This window comes from Leuciscus leuciscus (assembly GCF_965113295.1).
Source record: "Leuciscus leuciscus genome assembly, chromosome: 16".
Lineage (NCBI taxonomy): Eukaryota > Metazoa > Chordata > Actinopteri > Cypriniformes > Leuciscidae > Leuciscus > Leuciscus leuciscus.
The window spans coordinates 23,086,670-23,102,751 of record NC_138740.1 but is presented as its reverse complement, the minus strand read 5'-3'; the positions used below and the strand labels follow the sequence as shown (position 1 = coordinate 23,102,751).

The 16,082-nt window shown below is 42.7% G+C and overlaps 2 protein-coding genes across 2 annotated transcripts; both read right to left on the bottom strand.

Moving 5' to 3' along the window:
* Positions 1 to 68: 68 nt before the first annotated feature.
* On the bottom strand, positions 69 to 1,367 carry c1qa (complement component 1, q subcomponent, A chain). The gene is made up of 3 exons (XM_082140647.1): positions 1,276 to 1,367; positions 982 to 1,148; positions 69 to 857 (listed from the first exon to the last, which is right to left on the bottom strand). Exons 2-3 carry the CDS (start codon positions 1,136 to 1,138, stop codon positions 277 to 279), a joined length of 738 nt encoding a protein of 245 aa, XP_081996773.1. The 5' UTR covers positions 1,139 to 1,148; positions 1,276 to 1,367; the 3' UTR covers positions 69 to 276.
* A 640-nt stretch (positions 1,368 to 2,007) lies between these two features.
* Positions 2,008 to 15,572, bottom strand: fbxo40.1 (F-box protein 40, tandem duplicate 1). Its single transcript, XM_082142029.1, has 5 exons — positions 15,539 to 15,572; positions 8,428 to 10,308; positions 7,895 to 8,077; positions 3,218 to 5,035; positions 2,008 to 2,471 (listed from the first exon to the last, which is right to left on the bottom strand). The coding sequence occupies exons 1-5, from the start codon at positions 15,539 to 15,541 to the stop codon at positions 2,265 to 2,267; spliced, it is 4,092 nt and encodes a 1,363-aa protein (XP_081998155.1). The 5' UTR covers positions 15,542 to 15,572; the 3' UTR covers positions 2,008 to 2,264.
* Positions 15,573 to 16,082: the final 510 nt, after the last annotated feature.

Below are 16,082 nucleotides of genomic sequence, written 5' to 3'. Positions count from 1 at the left end.
TTTTATTTTCATTAGATACACATTTCATTGTTAATAGATTACATATGAAAGGTAATCATTTTCTATAGTCATGTTCTTTTGTTTTTATTTAGAATTTGTTCATGTGTGACATTTATCAAAGACAACAAAGCATTATTAAAACAAAACACATGAATACAAGATTGAATTACAGCGTACAACAAAGCAGATTAGATGGTTTCATTTATGTTTTTAAGTTGCTTACATCACTTCAGTTATACACTACGATCAGTCAATATCATTTGCAATGAGTTGCTATTAAGTGCTGTGATGGATTAAAAATCCATTGAACACTACAGACATGCTTTTTGGCATTTTGCTACCAGCAGCATCTGTGAAAGGCTCGATCCATACTTTATTATTTGCAGAGAGTTTGAGAACGACTCCACCTGACACAACAAGAGTTTGTGATCGTGGGTTAAAGTCACAGAAATTTAGGCTGACTGGAGATGCACTGTCACTCCTAAGTCTGAGACATAAGTGTCCTTCAGACGATGCGTGAAACACAAAGTAATACACCCCTGGGTCCTGGCAAGTGAATTGGCCAGTTCTAATGTTGAAATGATTATTGACATTGCTAAGTTGAATATCAAAGGTCACAGGTTGACCATATGAAGCGGAATCTTTTGAATTCCGCAGAACAGAGAAAGCTGACTTCTGACGGACGATGATGGCACCACTGCCTCCGCTGGATCCTTTAGGACCCGCAGGACCAGGGAAACCATTTGGGCCCCGTACACCAATGAGACCCTTTGGACCAGGTTCTCCTGGTGGGCCTCTGCTGCCCATCTCTCCTTTTAACTCCTCTATGGTGACACTGTTCAGCTCATCCTGCAATGCTGAGAGAACATTCATAAACTATAGTTTCATTTCCTTCGTACTAAACAAGTGTAAAGAATGCTATTTTTAACTAGTCGTTTTCAACTACACATGAACATGCATGCATATACATTACTTTCTTACCTGGTGCTCCTTTCTCTCCCTTTGCTCCTGGCAAGCCGCCCCGGCCGAGGGCTCCACTCACACCATCTTTCCCATGTAGCGCACAGTCAGTCTGACAGAAAGCAGAGGGAAGCAGCACTCCCATCCAAAGAAAAGCAAACAAAGCCAAAAGCTGCATCCTAAAACATCTAGGATTAACAACAAATGAGGATAACAACTTCACTGGCATTTTGAGGTAATGCAACTAAAAGAAACAACTAAACGCCAATGTAAAATAATATAATTACGATTATAAAGTCCTTAGGTCTGCCTTACCAGTGTCTCGCTGTAAATTTTACACTTCTTTTCCTGATTGTAGGCAGTAAAATGAAAAAAAAAAAAGGTTGAAGCTGAGAAAAAAAAAGTAATGGTTTCATTTCTCCAAAATTTCTCCAAAACTATATAAAAAAAACTGAATTTGTCAACACATGCATTTGTTGCTTCCCCATTCTCCATCAATCTGTTTCCTATTCACAAAACAAAAAGGTCATGCATTTATTGTCATAATAAATTATCCTCATGCAGCTGCAAAAACCTGCATGGCTCATTTATTTAATATTTTAAATAATTTTATTTAAGACAATCACCCCTTCACTGAAAAAAAAAACATTTACAAAATAAGCAAAACCAAAATAAATAAATATCTAAAATATAAAATTGGCTATTGTTTTTAGCTTCCTGAAATTGTAACCCGACTTCGATCTGTCAACAATTATCAAATTACCAAACAATAAACAATTACATTTTTATTTAATTAAACCCAAAGTTTTTCTTACCATGAATTCACATGAGGATATTTGAAAAAATAAATAAATATTTTTTTCATGTCGAATGACATTCTTTCTTTTGTGGAACAAAAAAGAAGATATTTTGAGAAATGTTTCAGTGGTTTTTTGTTTTTTTGTTTTTTGACCAACATTGGAGGCATGGTAACCAAAACAGTTTGTTCTTCAAAATGCCTTCTTTTTTGTTCTGCAGAAGAAAGAAAGGCATACAGGTTTGGAAGAAATGAAGGCAGAATTTTCAGTTTTGGGTGAAAGGAAAGAATACGGTATATACTTTACACAAGTAAGCCAGAATAACAGTACAAAAGCATTCCATAACAAAGCTGAAAGATTGGGGTTATTTTTTATTCATTATTGCACATGCCTAAATAAATTACAAACAGAATAGCACAAACTGCACAGAAATTCAGCATAGATGCATGACTTCATAAGTCACACAATTATACAACATTTAATTAATTGTCTGTTATAATATAGATTCTACTTGTTTTTGATCAACATGGAGACTAGACTCTGATTCCTGTTTGCTTCCTTCTCATGGCACTCATGAACACCAGTTAAAGGAACAGGTGCTGTCTTACTCTCCCTCTGGTAGTATGGACAAACCTTTAGATGTTCAGAAATTGGAGGCAGTTTGTCGAAGCACCAGCTGTCCACAGTGGAGAACAGGTTGCTGAACTGCCAAACCTGATGACGTTTTGAAAGTCAATTAGTTTAATATTAAGTCGGATACTTGTTTAAAATGTTCATACACATACTAATGTAATGTAATGTAATGTAATGTAATGTAAATGTAATGTAATGTAATGTAATGTAATGTAATGCGCTAAATATGTTTCTGCTTTCTAATGATATCAATATGTTTCTACTTCAATCGGTTGTTGTCAAGATATAATCACTTGGTGGCTGTCATAAAAAATAAGCATTTTTGTATATTTTATATATACTATCACTATTTTTATAATGCATACAAAAAGATCAATAGAAACCAATAACAGGTTAAAATATATACTTTATAATGCATTTGTAATATAGCACATACCGGTATATTTAACAATAATTATTTACAATTTCAGCAATATTCTCTTTTCTAGCCAAATAGCGAGTTATGGATGGACACAGATGGACATTCCTGAGGTAAAAGTCACCTGACATGTTCACAATCTGTTTTATTGACATCTTACCAAACACTGAAACACTGGCATGACTTTTTTTTACTACTAGTAGGGGAAGCATTGATCAGTTCACTGTGCTCTGTGCTGAGCATCAAAACAATTATTGTTTGAATTTCATAATACAAGTAACATTATTTAAAAGATGAGACTCGATATAAAGATGAGATAATACTGTAAAATTCATTTTTCCCCCCACAAACGGTTCATTGCAACTTACGCCGGAATTTATTCCGAATTTTAATTGCTGTAGAAACTCACCCTCTTTTTGGCTCTCCAGCACCATCCACCATGAGAGTAGACCTTCTTCTCCCACTTCAGCGTGACCATCCCTCTCTCATGAAGCAAGGTGCTGCATACCTCCCTCATGAAACGGGAGACCAGAGCCAGCTGGGACAGGGTGAAGCTGTCGAGAAATCCAGCAACGTGGACCAGGACCTCAAAAGGTAGCCTGCTCAGAGAATCTGTATTGCGTGCACGCTTTCTTTCCACTGTCACTGTTTTTACACCTTCATACAGTGTGTCTGAAACCTCTGGTCGGAGACAGAAGGTGCTAAGCTCTTTGTCAAAGATGACCGTCGCTCTGTGAGAGCTTGGCTGAAACCTTCTCTGAATAAAAGTGCAGCCGAGGTAGGCGAGAGGGCATCGCTGTTCAAACCATCCACTGACGCAACTCTGGATGTCAGAGTGAACATTCTTGTAGTGTGAAGGAAACTCATCCCGTCTGAACGTGTGGTTGCACAGGTACGTAAACACAGAGCTGGATTTGTTGTGTCTTCTGGTGACGCTTTCAGTCTGAATGTGGACATGAAGTTTCAAAGCCTGGTCAGCAGTGAGGTCAGCCAGCGAGGTCTCTGCTTTGAAAGGCGCCGAGTAGAAATCATATGTCTGAGTTCCAACGTCCACAAGAAGGGCGTCTGTGGACACTGATTCAGCTATGAGATGTCCCCGTAGTTCCCTCTCTAAGGAACACAGTAGAGTTGCTTGAATTTCATCCCATTTTGGCATGTCATCGATTTCAACACCTAGGTCAGATGTGTCTACGCTCATGTGCACCTTCTTGTTATGCACGGGGTTTCGAATGCGACTGTGTTTGGCTTTGAAGCTGGTTGGGATTTTGAAAGTGCAGACTGTTTTAATCTTCATGGGCTCCACATGTTCGTAAATGAGTTTCTTTTTTGGCCTTGTGTCACATGCAAACAGGGATGTGGCGATGAGGAATTTATGCTCATCCATTTCGTATGCGTTGTACGGAGGGATGTCAGTAGCTGCATCTTGACTGTCGATCTGCATTTCCCGCTCTTCCCGTAAGACTTCTAACCTGCTTGGGTTTGCTTGTGGCTTTCTTTCATTACCGTGAGAGGTTTCAGGATTTTTCCCCAAAGCTTTTATCGTTTGCTTGCAGCCGCTCATTTCCATACTGAACATGCTTTCCCAAATATTATAGCTTTCGAGATTCAACACATTAGGATTCCTCGCCAGTTCTTCTCGTTCCTCCTGAGTCAGATCTCCTTCTTCAGTTTCCGTGCTTGAAGACACAAACTCTTCCTCGACTCTATTCGAGAATGGTACACCTCCCACGGCCCCCTCTGGCACCGCAACTGAAGGCTCCTCAGCCAACTTTTCAATAAGTTCAGGGAAGATAATCTTCATTTTGAGAGAATGAAAGAGGTGCTGCTGGTCCCTCAGAGCCATCGAGAGATCCAGAGGTTCCTGAGCGTAGTTCTCCTTCAAAATGTTCTCATAGAACTCAGGGGTCTCAGACTCTTCGATGGGCCATCGGTTCCACTCCATGGAGCAGGAGACAACACTAGCAGGACACACCGTCAAGTGCTTAGCTAGGTTTGAGCGGCACATGGTGAAAGGGCAGCCATATTCAACGTTGAGACAAGGCACCCTCTCATTGGGGCACAAAAGCATGTGTTCTTCTTCCTTGCACAGGTGAAACACGGCACCGCACAGAAAACGACAGCTGATGATTGCACATGACACAGAAATCTCAATTGCCGTCTTGCAGCGGCGGCTGTGGCAGCTCTCACAGTGGCGATGAAGCTTGGATGTTTGGGTCTTTTGTCTACCCTGTGAAGAAATGCAAGATACTGGTGTTTTTACATTGTTTTAGACTGGATATACTGTTTGGAAAGTGTTTTACCATAACTGTAAGTGAATGGAAATGACTTGCAAATCTCAGATCCTGAAGAACATCATTAAGGTCTTGTAATACGTATACTGCAGTTGCAACACAATGTAGATACACATTATACATGTATTTATTCTTTGCATATTCCACCACTGTGTGTGGTAAAAACTGTATTTCAGAAATAGCCCATCATTAACTCAAGCTAATGCTAAAGACCTAAATGCTTCTTGCAGAAACAATAGACATATTTAGATTGCTATGCTTATATCTTGCGTTTGGTAGACACTAAAAGGGCAAACAAAAGTTGACCTACCATAGTGTTTTACCGTGAGCTCCACAGTGGTGTTCAGCTTTCTCACTTTTAGTTTGAGTGAGCCTATATCTGTGTCTGCCCATTTGTTAAAAATAGACACTTATACTTGGCAGTGTGACTTGTTCTGTGGCATACAAGATCAAGTTACATGTTCTGCAAACTTAGCCGCTCTAAGGTACCCGGTGTTTTCAAGGCATCCAAGCTCAGCGCCAGTTCACACAGAACGTATAATGCACTGCATAATGCACTGATTTGTCATTGCAGTCATTGCAACTCGATATCTGCACTCTCAAAAATGCTTTCATCATTACAGTGCAAACACAACGTAAATAAGAGATTTGTTGATTACAATGGGAGTTTTAGTGAGATTCCAGAACTCAAGTCACGGATAAGCTCACACTGTGATTGACAGCTCCAGGCCTCCAGCGATTGTAAAGGGACGATCTTTCTTTGATCGTTTTCTATGTATAATTTAATCGCAGTTTAAATAACAGATTATTTTCATCCTGCTAAGAGAAACAATGTGAAGTTGACTGTTCAATCACTGGATTGATTTACTGTTACATAAACAGCAATAAATGATTTTGAGACAAAGAACATCTGACTATACACATGAATCTTTAATCACTGGTCATAGATCAGGCATTTGAATTAACACGGTTACTTACATCTTGTGGCATTACTGTCGAGTCCATATCGTACAAGTCAGTTTGCAAAGCCTGTGCCGAAATTGCGACTGATTTACCAAAGAATCCACAATAAAATGTCCCTAATACAAATAAATAATGCTCAACTGAGACATTCACATTGTTGAAAATAAATAACTACATTCCTAGCATTAAGTTCCTTTGGAAGGTAATATTATTTTTAGTCAAGTGATCCTGTATTGCTCTTCTCGCCTCGTCATCTCACTAACACGCCAGTGGGCGGGGCCAAAGTTGCAATGATGAAGTAGGCGTCGATCTTCTTCTGCAGAGGCGGTCTTTCAAATATCTATGACGTCATAAATCGGCACATTCAAAAACGAGTCATTTTCAGACCTTGGTTTCTGTGATGGCCACAGCCATGGCCTCACAACCAGTTCAAGAGCGGTAACCTCATGCACTTATATTTTTCCTGAGTTTATGCTGTTTTTCTTTAGGATTAGTTTATATACTTTGTTTTCATACACATTATACATTTGTTGCAAATATTTATTTAGTTACAAATAACTCACAGGACACATTCTCTCCTTAGATATTTTGGGGTTTAGATTTATATTATATTGAGTATTTTTGTTGAGTTAAGGTTAAGTAAAAGTACATCCCTTTTGGAATAAGTTTTAGGTAGATTTTGCTGTTATTTGTAGCTTATGTAGTAGTGTTGTTGTTAGTCTTCCCCTGTGTGTCAAAATTGGTCTGATCAGCCAATATATAAGTCCCCGTTGTTTCTTGTGTAGGAGGTCAGTTGTATTTTTGAGTCTTTTATGTTTAGAGCTTTAGTTACCGTCTGTTTATTTGACCTTTTTTTGTTTTGGGCCCAAAACTTTATCTTTATTTTGTTGTCATGATTGTTGGGAAATAAAAATCCTTACTTTTGTTTCAATAAAAGCTGTTTTTGGACTAACAAGGAAGTTTTCAGTTCTGAAACTTACAGGATATTCTTTATAGGATGATGACCTCTTATATGACAAAAGCTCAAGGGAAATTTTATTTCTCAATTCATGACCCCTTTAAAGTGTATTCAGCTTTTCTGCTTCTGGCCGTTTGAATGCAAGAATAAATTACTGCACAGATTATGTTTTTAAACAGTTTCAGTATTAGGTTATTTATTTGATTAGCATTTGTTTGTAAGATCTATTTGTATAATGGTGCTTTTCTAATCATACAATTATGTTGTGCGCAAAAAGAGATACTCTATGGGTTTAGTGTCCCCATCATGTTTAGAACTAAAAATATTAAATGTAAACATGACAAGAGAAATGGAAATCTATGACAATTAAGTCATAAGACAATAATCACATGCTGCGTTACTATAAGTGATTTTGATGTAGTATTGTCTAATTTAAGTTTTACAGAGAGAATAAAAGGCTACATTCAGTAAGTTATCAAACACATAAAAAGTACATTTGAGACATGAAATTCTGGGATCCAGAATTTTATTTAAACCTAGAAATAAAACGATTAATAAATAACCAAAAAGTAATATGATTCTGCGTTATTTCTAGGCCACTAATCAAATAAGCAAATCATGTTTACACAAACTTATGGAGTTTGTGCAGCTTGAGTTCTGCTGTCATTAAAGCAAAAATGTAACAAATCAAACATCCTAAAATTAATGTTAATTTTTAAATACATGTTTACAATCATTATATAATTTGTAAAGAAAAATAAATAAATAAGAAAAATGATAAACAGAATAATGTTCACTAGTGGACATTCAAACCGCACTGTAAGCATCTTTAAAAAAAAATCTAAATAAAACAATTACAGTATCATTTGCGTGCCATAAACATAGAAACCAAACCGTGTCTCTCCTTTCTTTTGTTGTCAAACATGGCCAGGGCAAAGGGCTCAGTTTTTAGTTCAGCTTGGTAGAATGGACAGTGTTTCAGGTGCTCAGCCATTGATGGAGTGTTGCTGATGCACCAGTTATCCACTTTGCTAAAAAGAGTACTGAACTCCCAGACCTAAGAAAGAGAGATAAAGAAATACGAGGGAGATATTATAGTTAAAATAAATAAGAAATCTTTAACTTGAAACCTGTCAAAAGAAAATGTCAAAGTCATGCAATATTTTTGACTGGCCTAAATTTGATCCCGTTTCTGATTTTAATACCAATTTTATCAGTCCTATCTTCATTTTATGCAGATTTGGAATTGTTAGAATCCCTTCAGATTTTTTTTTTTAGAAAACAAAAAACTTTTTTTCTTTTTCCCCCCCTACTAAACAAATGGCTTATTATCGAAAGTTTAATTCATTGATTTAGAAATGTTTTGAAAATAAACATTTAAAAAATATTTACAAAAAAAAGCCTTACTATGGTAGGTTTCCAGCGGGCTCCTCCATGAGAGTATGTCTTCTTATGCCACTTAAAGGCAACCATTCCTCTCTCCTGCAGAAGCGTGGCACATATATCCCTGAACAATCGTGAGACCAAGGCTAGCTGGGACAAGGTGAAACTATCCAGGTAACCAGCGATGTGGTGAAGCACCTCAAAGGGAAGGCTACTGAGAGAATCTTCATATTTGGCACATGCCTTTAGAGCAACACTCTGCAAATCATTCATAAGAGAGGCAGGAATCTCAGGTGTGAGGGTGAAAATACTGAGGTCTTGGTTATAAGAGACTTTGGCCCTGTGTGTGTTGGGCTGTAATCTTCTCTGACTGAAGGTGCAACCAAGGTAGGCCAGAGGGCATCTCTGCTCAAACCAGCCACTCAGACAGGATTGTATATCCGAATGTACGTTCTTAAAGTGTGAGGCAAACTCATCCCGCCGGAAGAAATGGCCACACAGGAACGTGAAAGCCGAGGTCTGTTTGTTGTGTCTGAGGGTAACTGTTTCTGTATCAAGCTCAACGTGAAGTTTCAAATCTTTGTCTTCTGTAATTTCAGTCAGAGTTGAATTGTATTTGAAGGGAGCTGTGGCAAAATTATATGTCTGTGTCGCAATATCAACATAAAGTCCATCTGTCGCCACAGTTTCGCTAATTTTGTGGCCCCGTATCTCAGCCTCTGCTGAACAGAGTAGGGTTGCAAACATCTCATCCATCTCCTGACCATTGTTTTTAGATACATCAAGGTCAGACGTGCCGACACATTTGTGCTCAGTCAATGCTCTTGAATATAATTCTTTTTGCTGAATGCGTTTTTGGTGGTAACTACTGGGAACCTTGAAGGAACGTAGAGTTTGGACTGGTATTGGCTCCAGGCTGCCATAAACAAAATCTCTCTCTCTGGGCGTGCAAGCATCCATCTGACCAAAGGAGATCAGCATGCGCCCGTGATGCACTATGTACATGTTGAATTCTCTGGGTTTCACCTCCTGCCCGAGTCTATCCAGGACGCCATCCTGCCAAGGTGCAAATCCAGTTTTGGAGACATCTATATGGGATACATCTTCTTTCTCTTTCTCAGGCTCTACAGAAGCTCCTGGTGGCTTTGTAAAAGAAGGACCTTTTGAAGGCATATTTTTTCCTTTCTTATCTTCTGTTTTCATCGCCTCTGCCTCCTTGCAACCTCCCATTTCCTTGCTAAACATCTTTTCGAACAGATTGTACTTCTCCTTGTCAATGGTGCCATTTAGGACCACATCTTCATTTAGAGTTTTCTCACAAGATTTTGATGGTTCATTTACTAAAACTGAACCTCCATGTCCGTTGACATGAATCCCATTACACAAAGACTCTCGTCCTACTGCTTCCTCATCGTCATACTCTTCTATTGGAGCAGGTTCCTCTTCTTGTTCCTCCATCAACTCAGGAAAGCAGCTCCTCATTTTCAACCTGGCACATAGATGTTTCTGGTCTCTCAGTGCCATGGAAAGGTCCAGTGATTCCGGCTCGTGGAGCTCTTTAAGAAGGTTTGTACACAAGGGGGCATCTGGGTTCTCGACAGGCCAGCGGTTCCACTCCATCGAGCAGCAGACGACGCTCGCAGGACACACTTCAAGGTGTTTGGCCAGCTGAGAGCGATGCATGGTGAAAGGGCAGCCATAGTGAGCATTAATGCAGGGTACCTTCTCATTGGGACACAGCAGAGAGTGTTCCTCCTCTTTACATAAGTGGAAGGAGGCCCCACAGAGCAAGCGGCAGTTGATGACCATGCAAGACACGGAGACCTCTATGGAGGCTTTGCAGCGGCGGCTGTAACAGGTCTCACAATGCTTGTGCAACCTTGGACCAGATCTCCTATAGTGGCTCTGTGGAAAAACACAATAGACAAGCACAACAAAACGACTCACAGTGTGCTGACAAGCACAGTATTTATTCTATATTGATGTATTTCCTAATGAAACAGGATGGTAAATTTTTTTTTTTATTATTTATTGATAGTTGTGTCACGGTCAAGTTTAGTTTCTTTATCATGTCTTGTTTAGTTTCATAGTTTCATAGTCATGTTCTGTTTATTTTCTAGATCATGGTTTTCATTGTCACTGTCTCTAAGTTCGCACACCTGGCCCCTGTTTCTTTGATTCCCTCAGTGCATTTAAGCCTTCAGTTTTTTTAGTTAGATGTTAGGGATGTAACAGCCCACAGAAGTCACGGTTCAGTACGTACCTCGGTTTTGGGGTCACGGTTTGATACGATTTTGGTCTCTAAACTTTTGTTTAGGGTCCAAGTCTCACTATTAACTAACTTCTAACTATGACTTCCGCCTCAATAAAACCATAATTACTGCGCTAGGAAGGTAGTTGTTCAGTTTAGATATTCAGTTTAGGATCAAGGGATGTATTATGGTCATGCAGAATAAGGCATTAATTTGTGCTTTACAGTATAAGTACTAATAAACAGCAAATTTCCTAGTAATATGCAAGGTAATAAGCAACTAGTTAATAGTGAGAATTGAACCCTAAACTAGAGTGTTACCTGTAACGTTCACCAGCTGGAGTGCCCTTGAGAGCCACCAGAGGGCACTCCACATAAGACTATTATCACTCACAAACTACATTTCCCATAACTCACTGCTCGGACTCATCATCACTTATCACTGATCACATTCACCTGTACCTCATTCACTGATTGCATTCACCTGTGTCACATCATCCTGTTAGTCTCAGTCTATTTATACCATGTTTATTCAGTCACTCACCGCGAAGTCTTGTTAAGTGTTACACTGCATTTCTGAGCGTTTCCCTGGTTTTCTTGTTTCTTGGTTTTTGATATCTTGCCCTGTTCCCTGGATTACTCTCTTGCCTCTGGTCCCTGCCTGTTTGTTTGTTTTGTTTCTTTCTTTGTTTTGACTGCCTGCCTGTGTATGACCCTAGCCTGTACATTGGATTACGCCTCTGGATTTCCCCAGCCAATAAAGCTGCATTTGGATCTAACCTTCGTGTCTCAGAGCAGATCGTGACAGAAGACTTCGCCACACCCAGATCCAGCAGCTATGACCTCCAGAAATCCAGCAGTACGGATCTCGCCTGATCTTCCCAGCATGAGCCGGGAGTTCGCTGGACAGATCGCGGCCTTGGCCCTGGATAGCCTCGATCTGTTCCAGTACACCTGGGGGTTTGTTCCTCTCGCTACCTCTTGCTCTCTGGGTGACGAGGCTATTAAGTTGTGTTACCGGCTGGGGGCTAAGGAGGTCGACCCGAGGGAGCTCCCTGATCTCTCCGGTCTGGATTGGAGAGAGGCACTCTCCAGATGTCTGGAGAGCTTCCTTCCGTGGCACGCCATGTCACCGTCTGCACTTCACGCCAGTCCAGCCGAGCCCGCACTTCACGCCAGTCCAGCCGAGCCCGCACTTCACGCCAGTCCAGCCGAGCCCGCACTTCACGCCAAATCTGCCGAAGCCAAGGCAGTATGCGTCATGCCCGCCGCCCCTGAGACTGAGAGCGTCATGCCCGCCGCACCTGAGACAGCAAGCGACATGCCCGCCAAGCTAGAGCCCTCTTCACCGCTGGTCCCGTCCAGCACAGAGCCCTCTTCACCGCTGGTCCCGTCCAGCACAGAGCCTTCACCGCTGGTCCCGTCCAGCTCAGAGCCCTCTTCGCCGCTGGTCCTGCCCAGCTCAGAGCCCTCTTCGCCACTGGTTCCGTCCAGTTCAGAGCCCTCTTCATCGCTGGTCCTGTCCAGCTCAAAGTCCTCTTCGCCGCTGGTCCTACCCAGCTCAAAGCCCTCGCTGATGCTGGTCCCGTCAAGCTCAGAGCGTGCAGAGCCAGAGCTTCACGTCAGTCCTGCCGAGCCAGAGCCAGAGCTTCACGTCAGTCCTGCCGAGCCAGAGCCAGAGCTTCACGTCAGTCCTGCCGAGCCAGAGCCAGAGCTTCACGACAGTCCTGCCGAGCCCGAGCCAGAGTTCCACGTCACGTCCGCCCGTCCAGAGTCTCGTCCCGCTGAGACCGAATCTGATCCTGAGCCTGAGCCTGAATCTGTTCCTCTTCCTCTTTCTACGCCTGTGTCTTCGGACAAGATGGCCGACTCCACGCCTGTGTCTTCGGACAAGATGGCCGACTCCACGCCTGTGTCTTCGGACAAGATGGCCGGCTCCACGCCTGTGTCTTCGGACAAGATGGCCGGCTCCACGCCTGTGTCTTCGGACAAGATGGCCAACTCCACGCCTGTGTCTTCGGACAAGATGGCCGGCTCCACGCCTGTGTCTTCGGACAAGATGGCCAACTCCACGCCTGTGTCTTCGGACAAGATGGCCGAATCCACGCCTGTGTCTTCGGACAAGATGGCCGCCGCCGAGCCAGTGTCTCCGGACAAGATGGCCGCCGCCGAGCCAGTGTCTCCGGACAAGATGGCCTCCACCGATCCAGTGTCTGTTCAAGTCACGTCTGCCGAGCCAGTGTCTCCGGACAAGATGGCCGCCGCCGTGCCAGTGACTCCAGACAAGATGGTCGCCGCCGATCCAGAGTCTGTTCAAGTCACGTATGCTGAACCAGTGTCTCCGGACAAGATGGCCGCCGCCAAACCAGTGTCTCCAGACAAGATGGCCGCCACCGAGCCAGTGTCTCTGGTCAAAATGGCCGCTGCCACGTCGACTGAGCCCTCTGCAGAGATAGCCGCTGACATGCCTGAACCTGAGCCCTCAACAGAGATGGCCGCTGTCACGCTGTCTGTACCTGAGCCGGTGTCTGTTCCTGTCCTTGAGCCGGTGTCTGTTCCTGTCCCTGTCCCTGTTCCTGAGCCGGTGTCTGTTCCTGTGCCATGGCCGCCTGAAGGGTCGTCTCCGCCCTGGCCGCCTGAAGGGTCGTCTCCGCCCTGGCCGCCTGAAGGGTCGTCTCCGCCCTGGCCGCCTGAAGGGTCGTCTCCGCCCTGGCCGCCTGAAGGGCCGCCTGCACAGCCTGCTCCGCCCTGGTCGCCTGCACAGCCTGCTCCGCCCTGGTCGCCTGCACAGCCTGCTCCGCCCTGGTCGCCTGCACAGCCTGCTCCGCCCTGGTCGCCTGCACAGCCTGCTCCGCCCTGGTCGCCTGCACAGCCTGCTCCGCCCTGGTCGCCTGCACAGCCTGCTCCGCCCTGGTCGCCTGCACAGCCTGCTCCGCCCTGGTCGCCTGCACAGCCTGCTCCGCCCTGGTCGCCTGCACAGCCTGCTCCGCCCTGGTCGCTTGCACAGCCTGCTCCGCCCTGGCCTTCCGCCCTGCCGGAGTCTTCAGGTCCTCTTCCGCTGCACGGGCCTGGCCCTCCATCCCGCCCCCGGGTCCGCCTCCGCTCCACCTCCCTCCTGGACAGTTTTAGGAGCGTCTGGAATCCGCTCCTTAAAGGGGGGGGGCTATGTAACGGTCACCAGCTGGAGTGCCCTTGAGAGCCACCAGAGGGCACTCCACATAAGACTATTATCACTCACAAACTACATTTCCCATAACTCACTGCTCGGACTCATCATCACTTATCACTGATCACATTCACCTGTACCTCATTCACTGATTGCATTCACCTGTGTCACATCATCCTGTTAGTCTCAGTCTATTTATACCATGTTTATTCAGTCACTCACCGCGAAGTCTTGTTAAGTGTTACACTGCATTTCTGAGCGTTTCCCTGGTTTTCTTGTTTCTTGGTTTTTGATATCTTGCCCTGTTCCCTGGATTACTCTCTTGCCTCTGGTCCCTGCCTGTTTGTTTGTTTTGTTTCTTTCTTTGTTTTGACTGCCTGCCTGTGTATGACCCTAGCCTGTACATTGGATTACGCCTCTGGATTTCCCCAGCTAATAAAGCTGCATTTGGATCTAACCTTCGTGTCTCAGAGCAGATTGTGACAGTTACCGGACAAAGGAACAAATCCACAATGCTAGGTTTATTTTATTTTATTTTGAACAAACTGTAAATTACAGTTTGTTCCACCTAGCTGCATTTAGTTGTTGGTACAGTACAGCCTTCTTTAGTGTATTAAGCACTAAGCAGTAAACAGAATGATCTCTTGCATAGGTCATATTTTTTGTAGGGTTGATAAAAACAAAAGGTATTTGGTCACAATCAGCTACAAAACTGACAAGCATCTTGTGTCATAAAAGTACAAAATAAATAAAAATGTAACCTGTGCATTAGGAGTGTTACAGTTTTCTCCACTTAAACTATATTTAAACATTCAAACCAGTCATCTCCAGTCATCCAAACCTCCTATACTTAATTTTCCGCGTTCAGCTCCGCTTCGAGCCTTTCAAAAAAAACTCTTTTGTCTGTGAGTGCAGAAAGATGCATTTGACGCGTACGCAGAGGATCTAGAGGACTTGTTTTCAAGCACTCAAGTCATTTGCACATGCGCTTTTCTTCTTCTGCTCTTTTTCCTGTTATGGCGATTAGCAAACAGCGTTGCATTACCGCACGCACCCCCTTCTGGATTGGAGTGTGGATCGCCTGTGATTGACTGTATTCGTCATCTGACAGAATACACCGTACCATGACATCCGTACCTTGACGGTTCGGGACGAATACATGTACCGTTACACCCCTATTAGATGTGTAGTGTGCTTTCTGTGTTGATAAAAGTTCCTTCGTCATTCTGCGTCACGCATTTTCATCTTTGGATTTAGCTACATGCAAATCGTGACAAGATGGTGGTATGCAGAATTTAGAGGGAGGGACATTCTCATTCTAAAGAGCATTTGATTGGACAAAAATGTAGGTACATCAATGAGTACAAGATGAGTCATCAATACTTCTGGTACATTTACCAGAGGAGAAAGACTATAAATTTAGATCTATCTGATTTGGGTCAACTTTTATGAGTACTATAATATATAAATAGCCTCAAATCTAAATTATGGACTTAAAGCCACACAATACAAATCTTGAGCTATTATATTAAATTATATCATCTCATCTTTGCTAAGTTAATTATAATAATGCATTGTAGTTTCCATTCCATCATAATGCTCAGTAATATAATGCTGACCCATTCTGTAATTCAAATCTATATTATGCCATATACTTTTACAAACAAAATATCACTGATTAACCAATTTTTAAGTAATGAATAAATAAACGAACTTACCATTATTATCCAAAGCAGCGTCAATGCAAACAGCAGTTTCTGAAAAAAAGTAGAGTAGCATTTTATTCTTTAAAATGTCCGTATACTGTAACACATCTACACACATTGATTATAACAGTACCTTTGTGCAGTATATGTTAATCCATATATTTTCACTTTAAAAGTAACTGCTTTTATAAGACCTTGCTTGCCGTAGCTAGCTATACTTAATGCTGAAAGGTTGCAGACAGCACTGACAGCAGTTTTCTAAAGAACCATATCTAAAGAAGTTCCCCTGCTTGTTACAAGAGACTAATGGCGCGTTTCCACTGAGCAGTAGGGTACGGTACGGTACAGTACGGTACGGTTCGGGTCTGTTAACCATGATCTGGCTAGCGTTTCCACTGCCAACAGTACCCTTACTTGATGGGCGTGGTGTTTCGATCGACGTCATTTTCGCGCGAAGAAGAACATAGTAAACTACAATGGATGACATATACAGCAGATCTTGTTCTTGCTCCTCGACATGTTTGTCACAAGAAGACAAGCGCCGACATTAGGCTTT

Bases quoted from the DNA above. Each gene is read 5' to 3' on its own strand.
- c1qa (XM_082140647.1), bottom strand. From the start codon at position 1,138: ATGCAGCTTTTGGCTTTGTTTGCTTTTCTTTGGATGGGAGTGCTGCTT. The intron at 858-981 runs GTAAGAAAGTAA...ATGTTCTCTCAG, and splicing joins GGGAGAGAAAGGAGCACCAG to CATTGCAGGATGAGCTGAAC.
- fbxo40.1 (XM_082142029.1), bottom strand. The intron at 5,036-7,894 runs GCACGCAAATGA...ATTTCTTCACAG, and splicing joins GTTTGGTTTCTATGTTTATG to GGTAGACAAAAGACCCAAAC. The intron at 2,472-3,217 runs GTGAGTTTCTAC...AAACGTCATCAG, and splicing joins GCTGGAGAGCCAAAAAGAGG to GTTTGGCAGTTCAGCAACCT.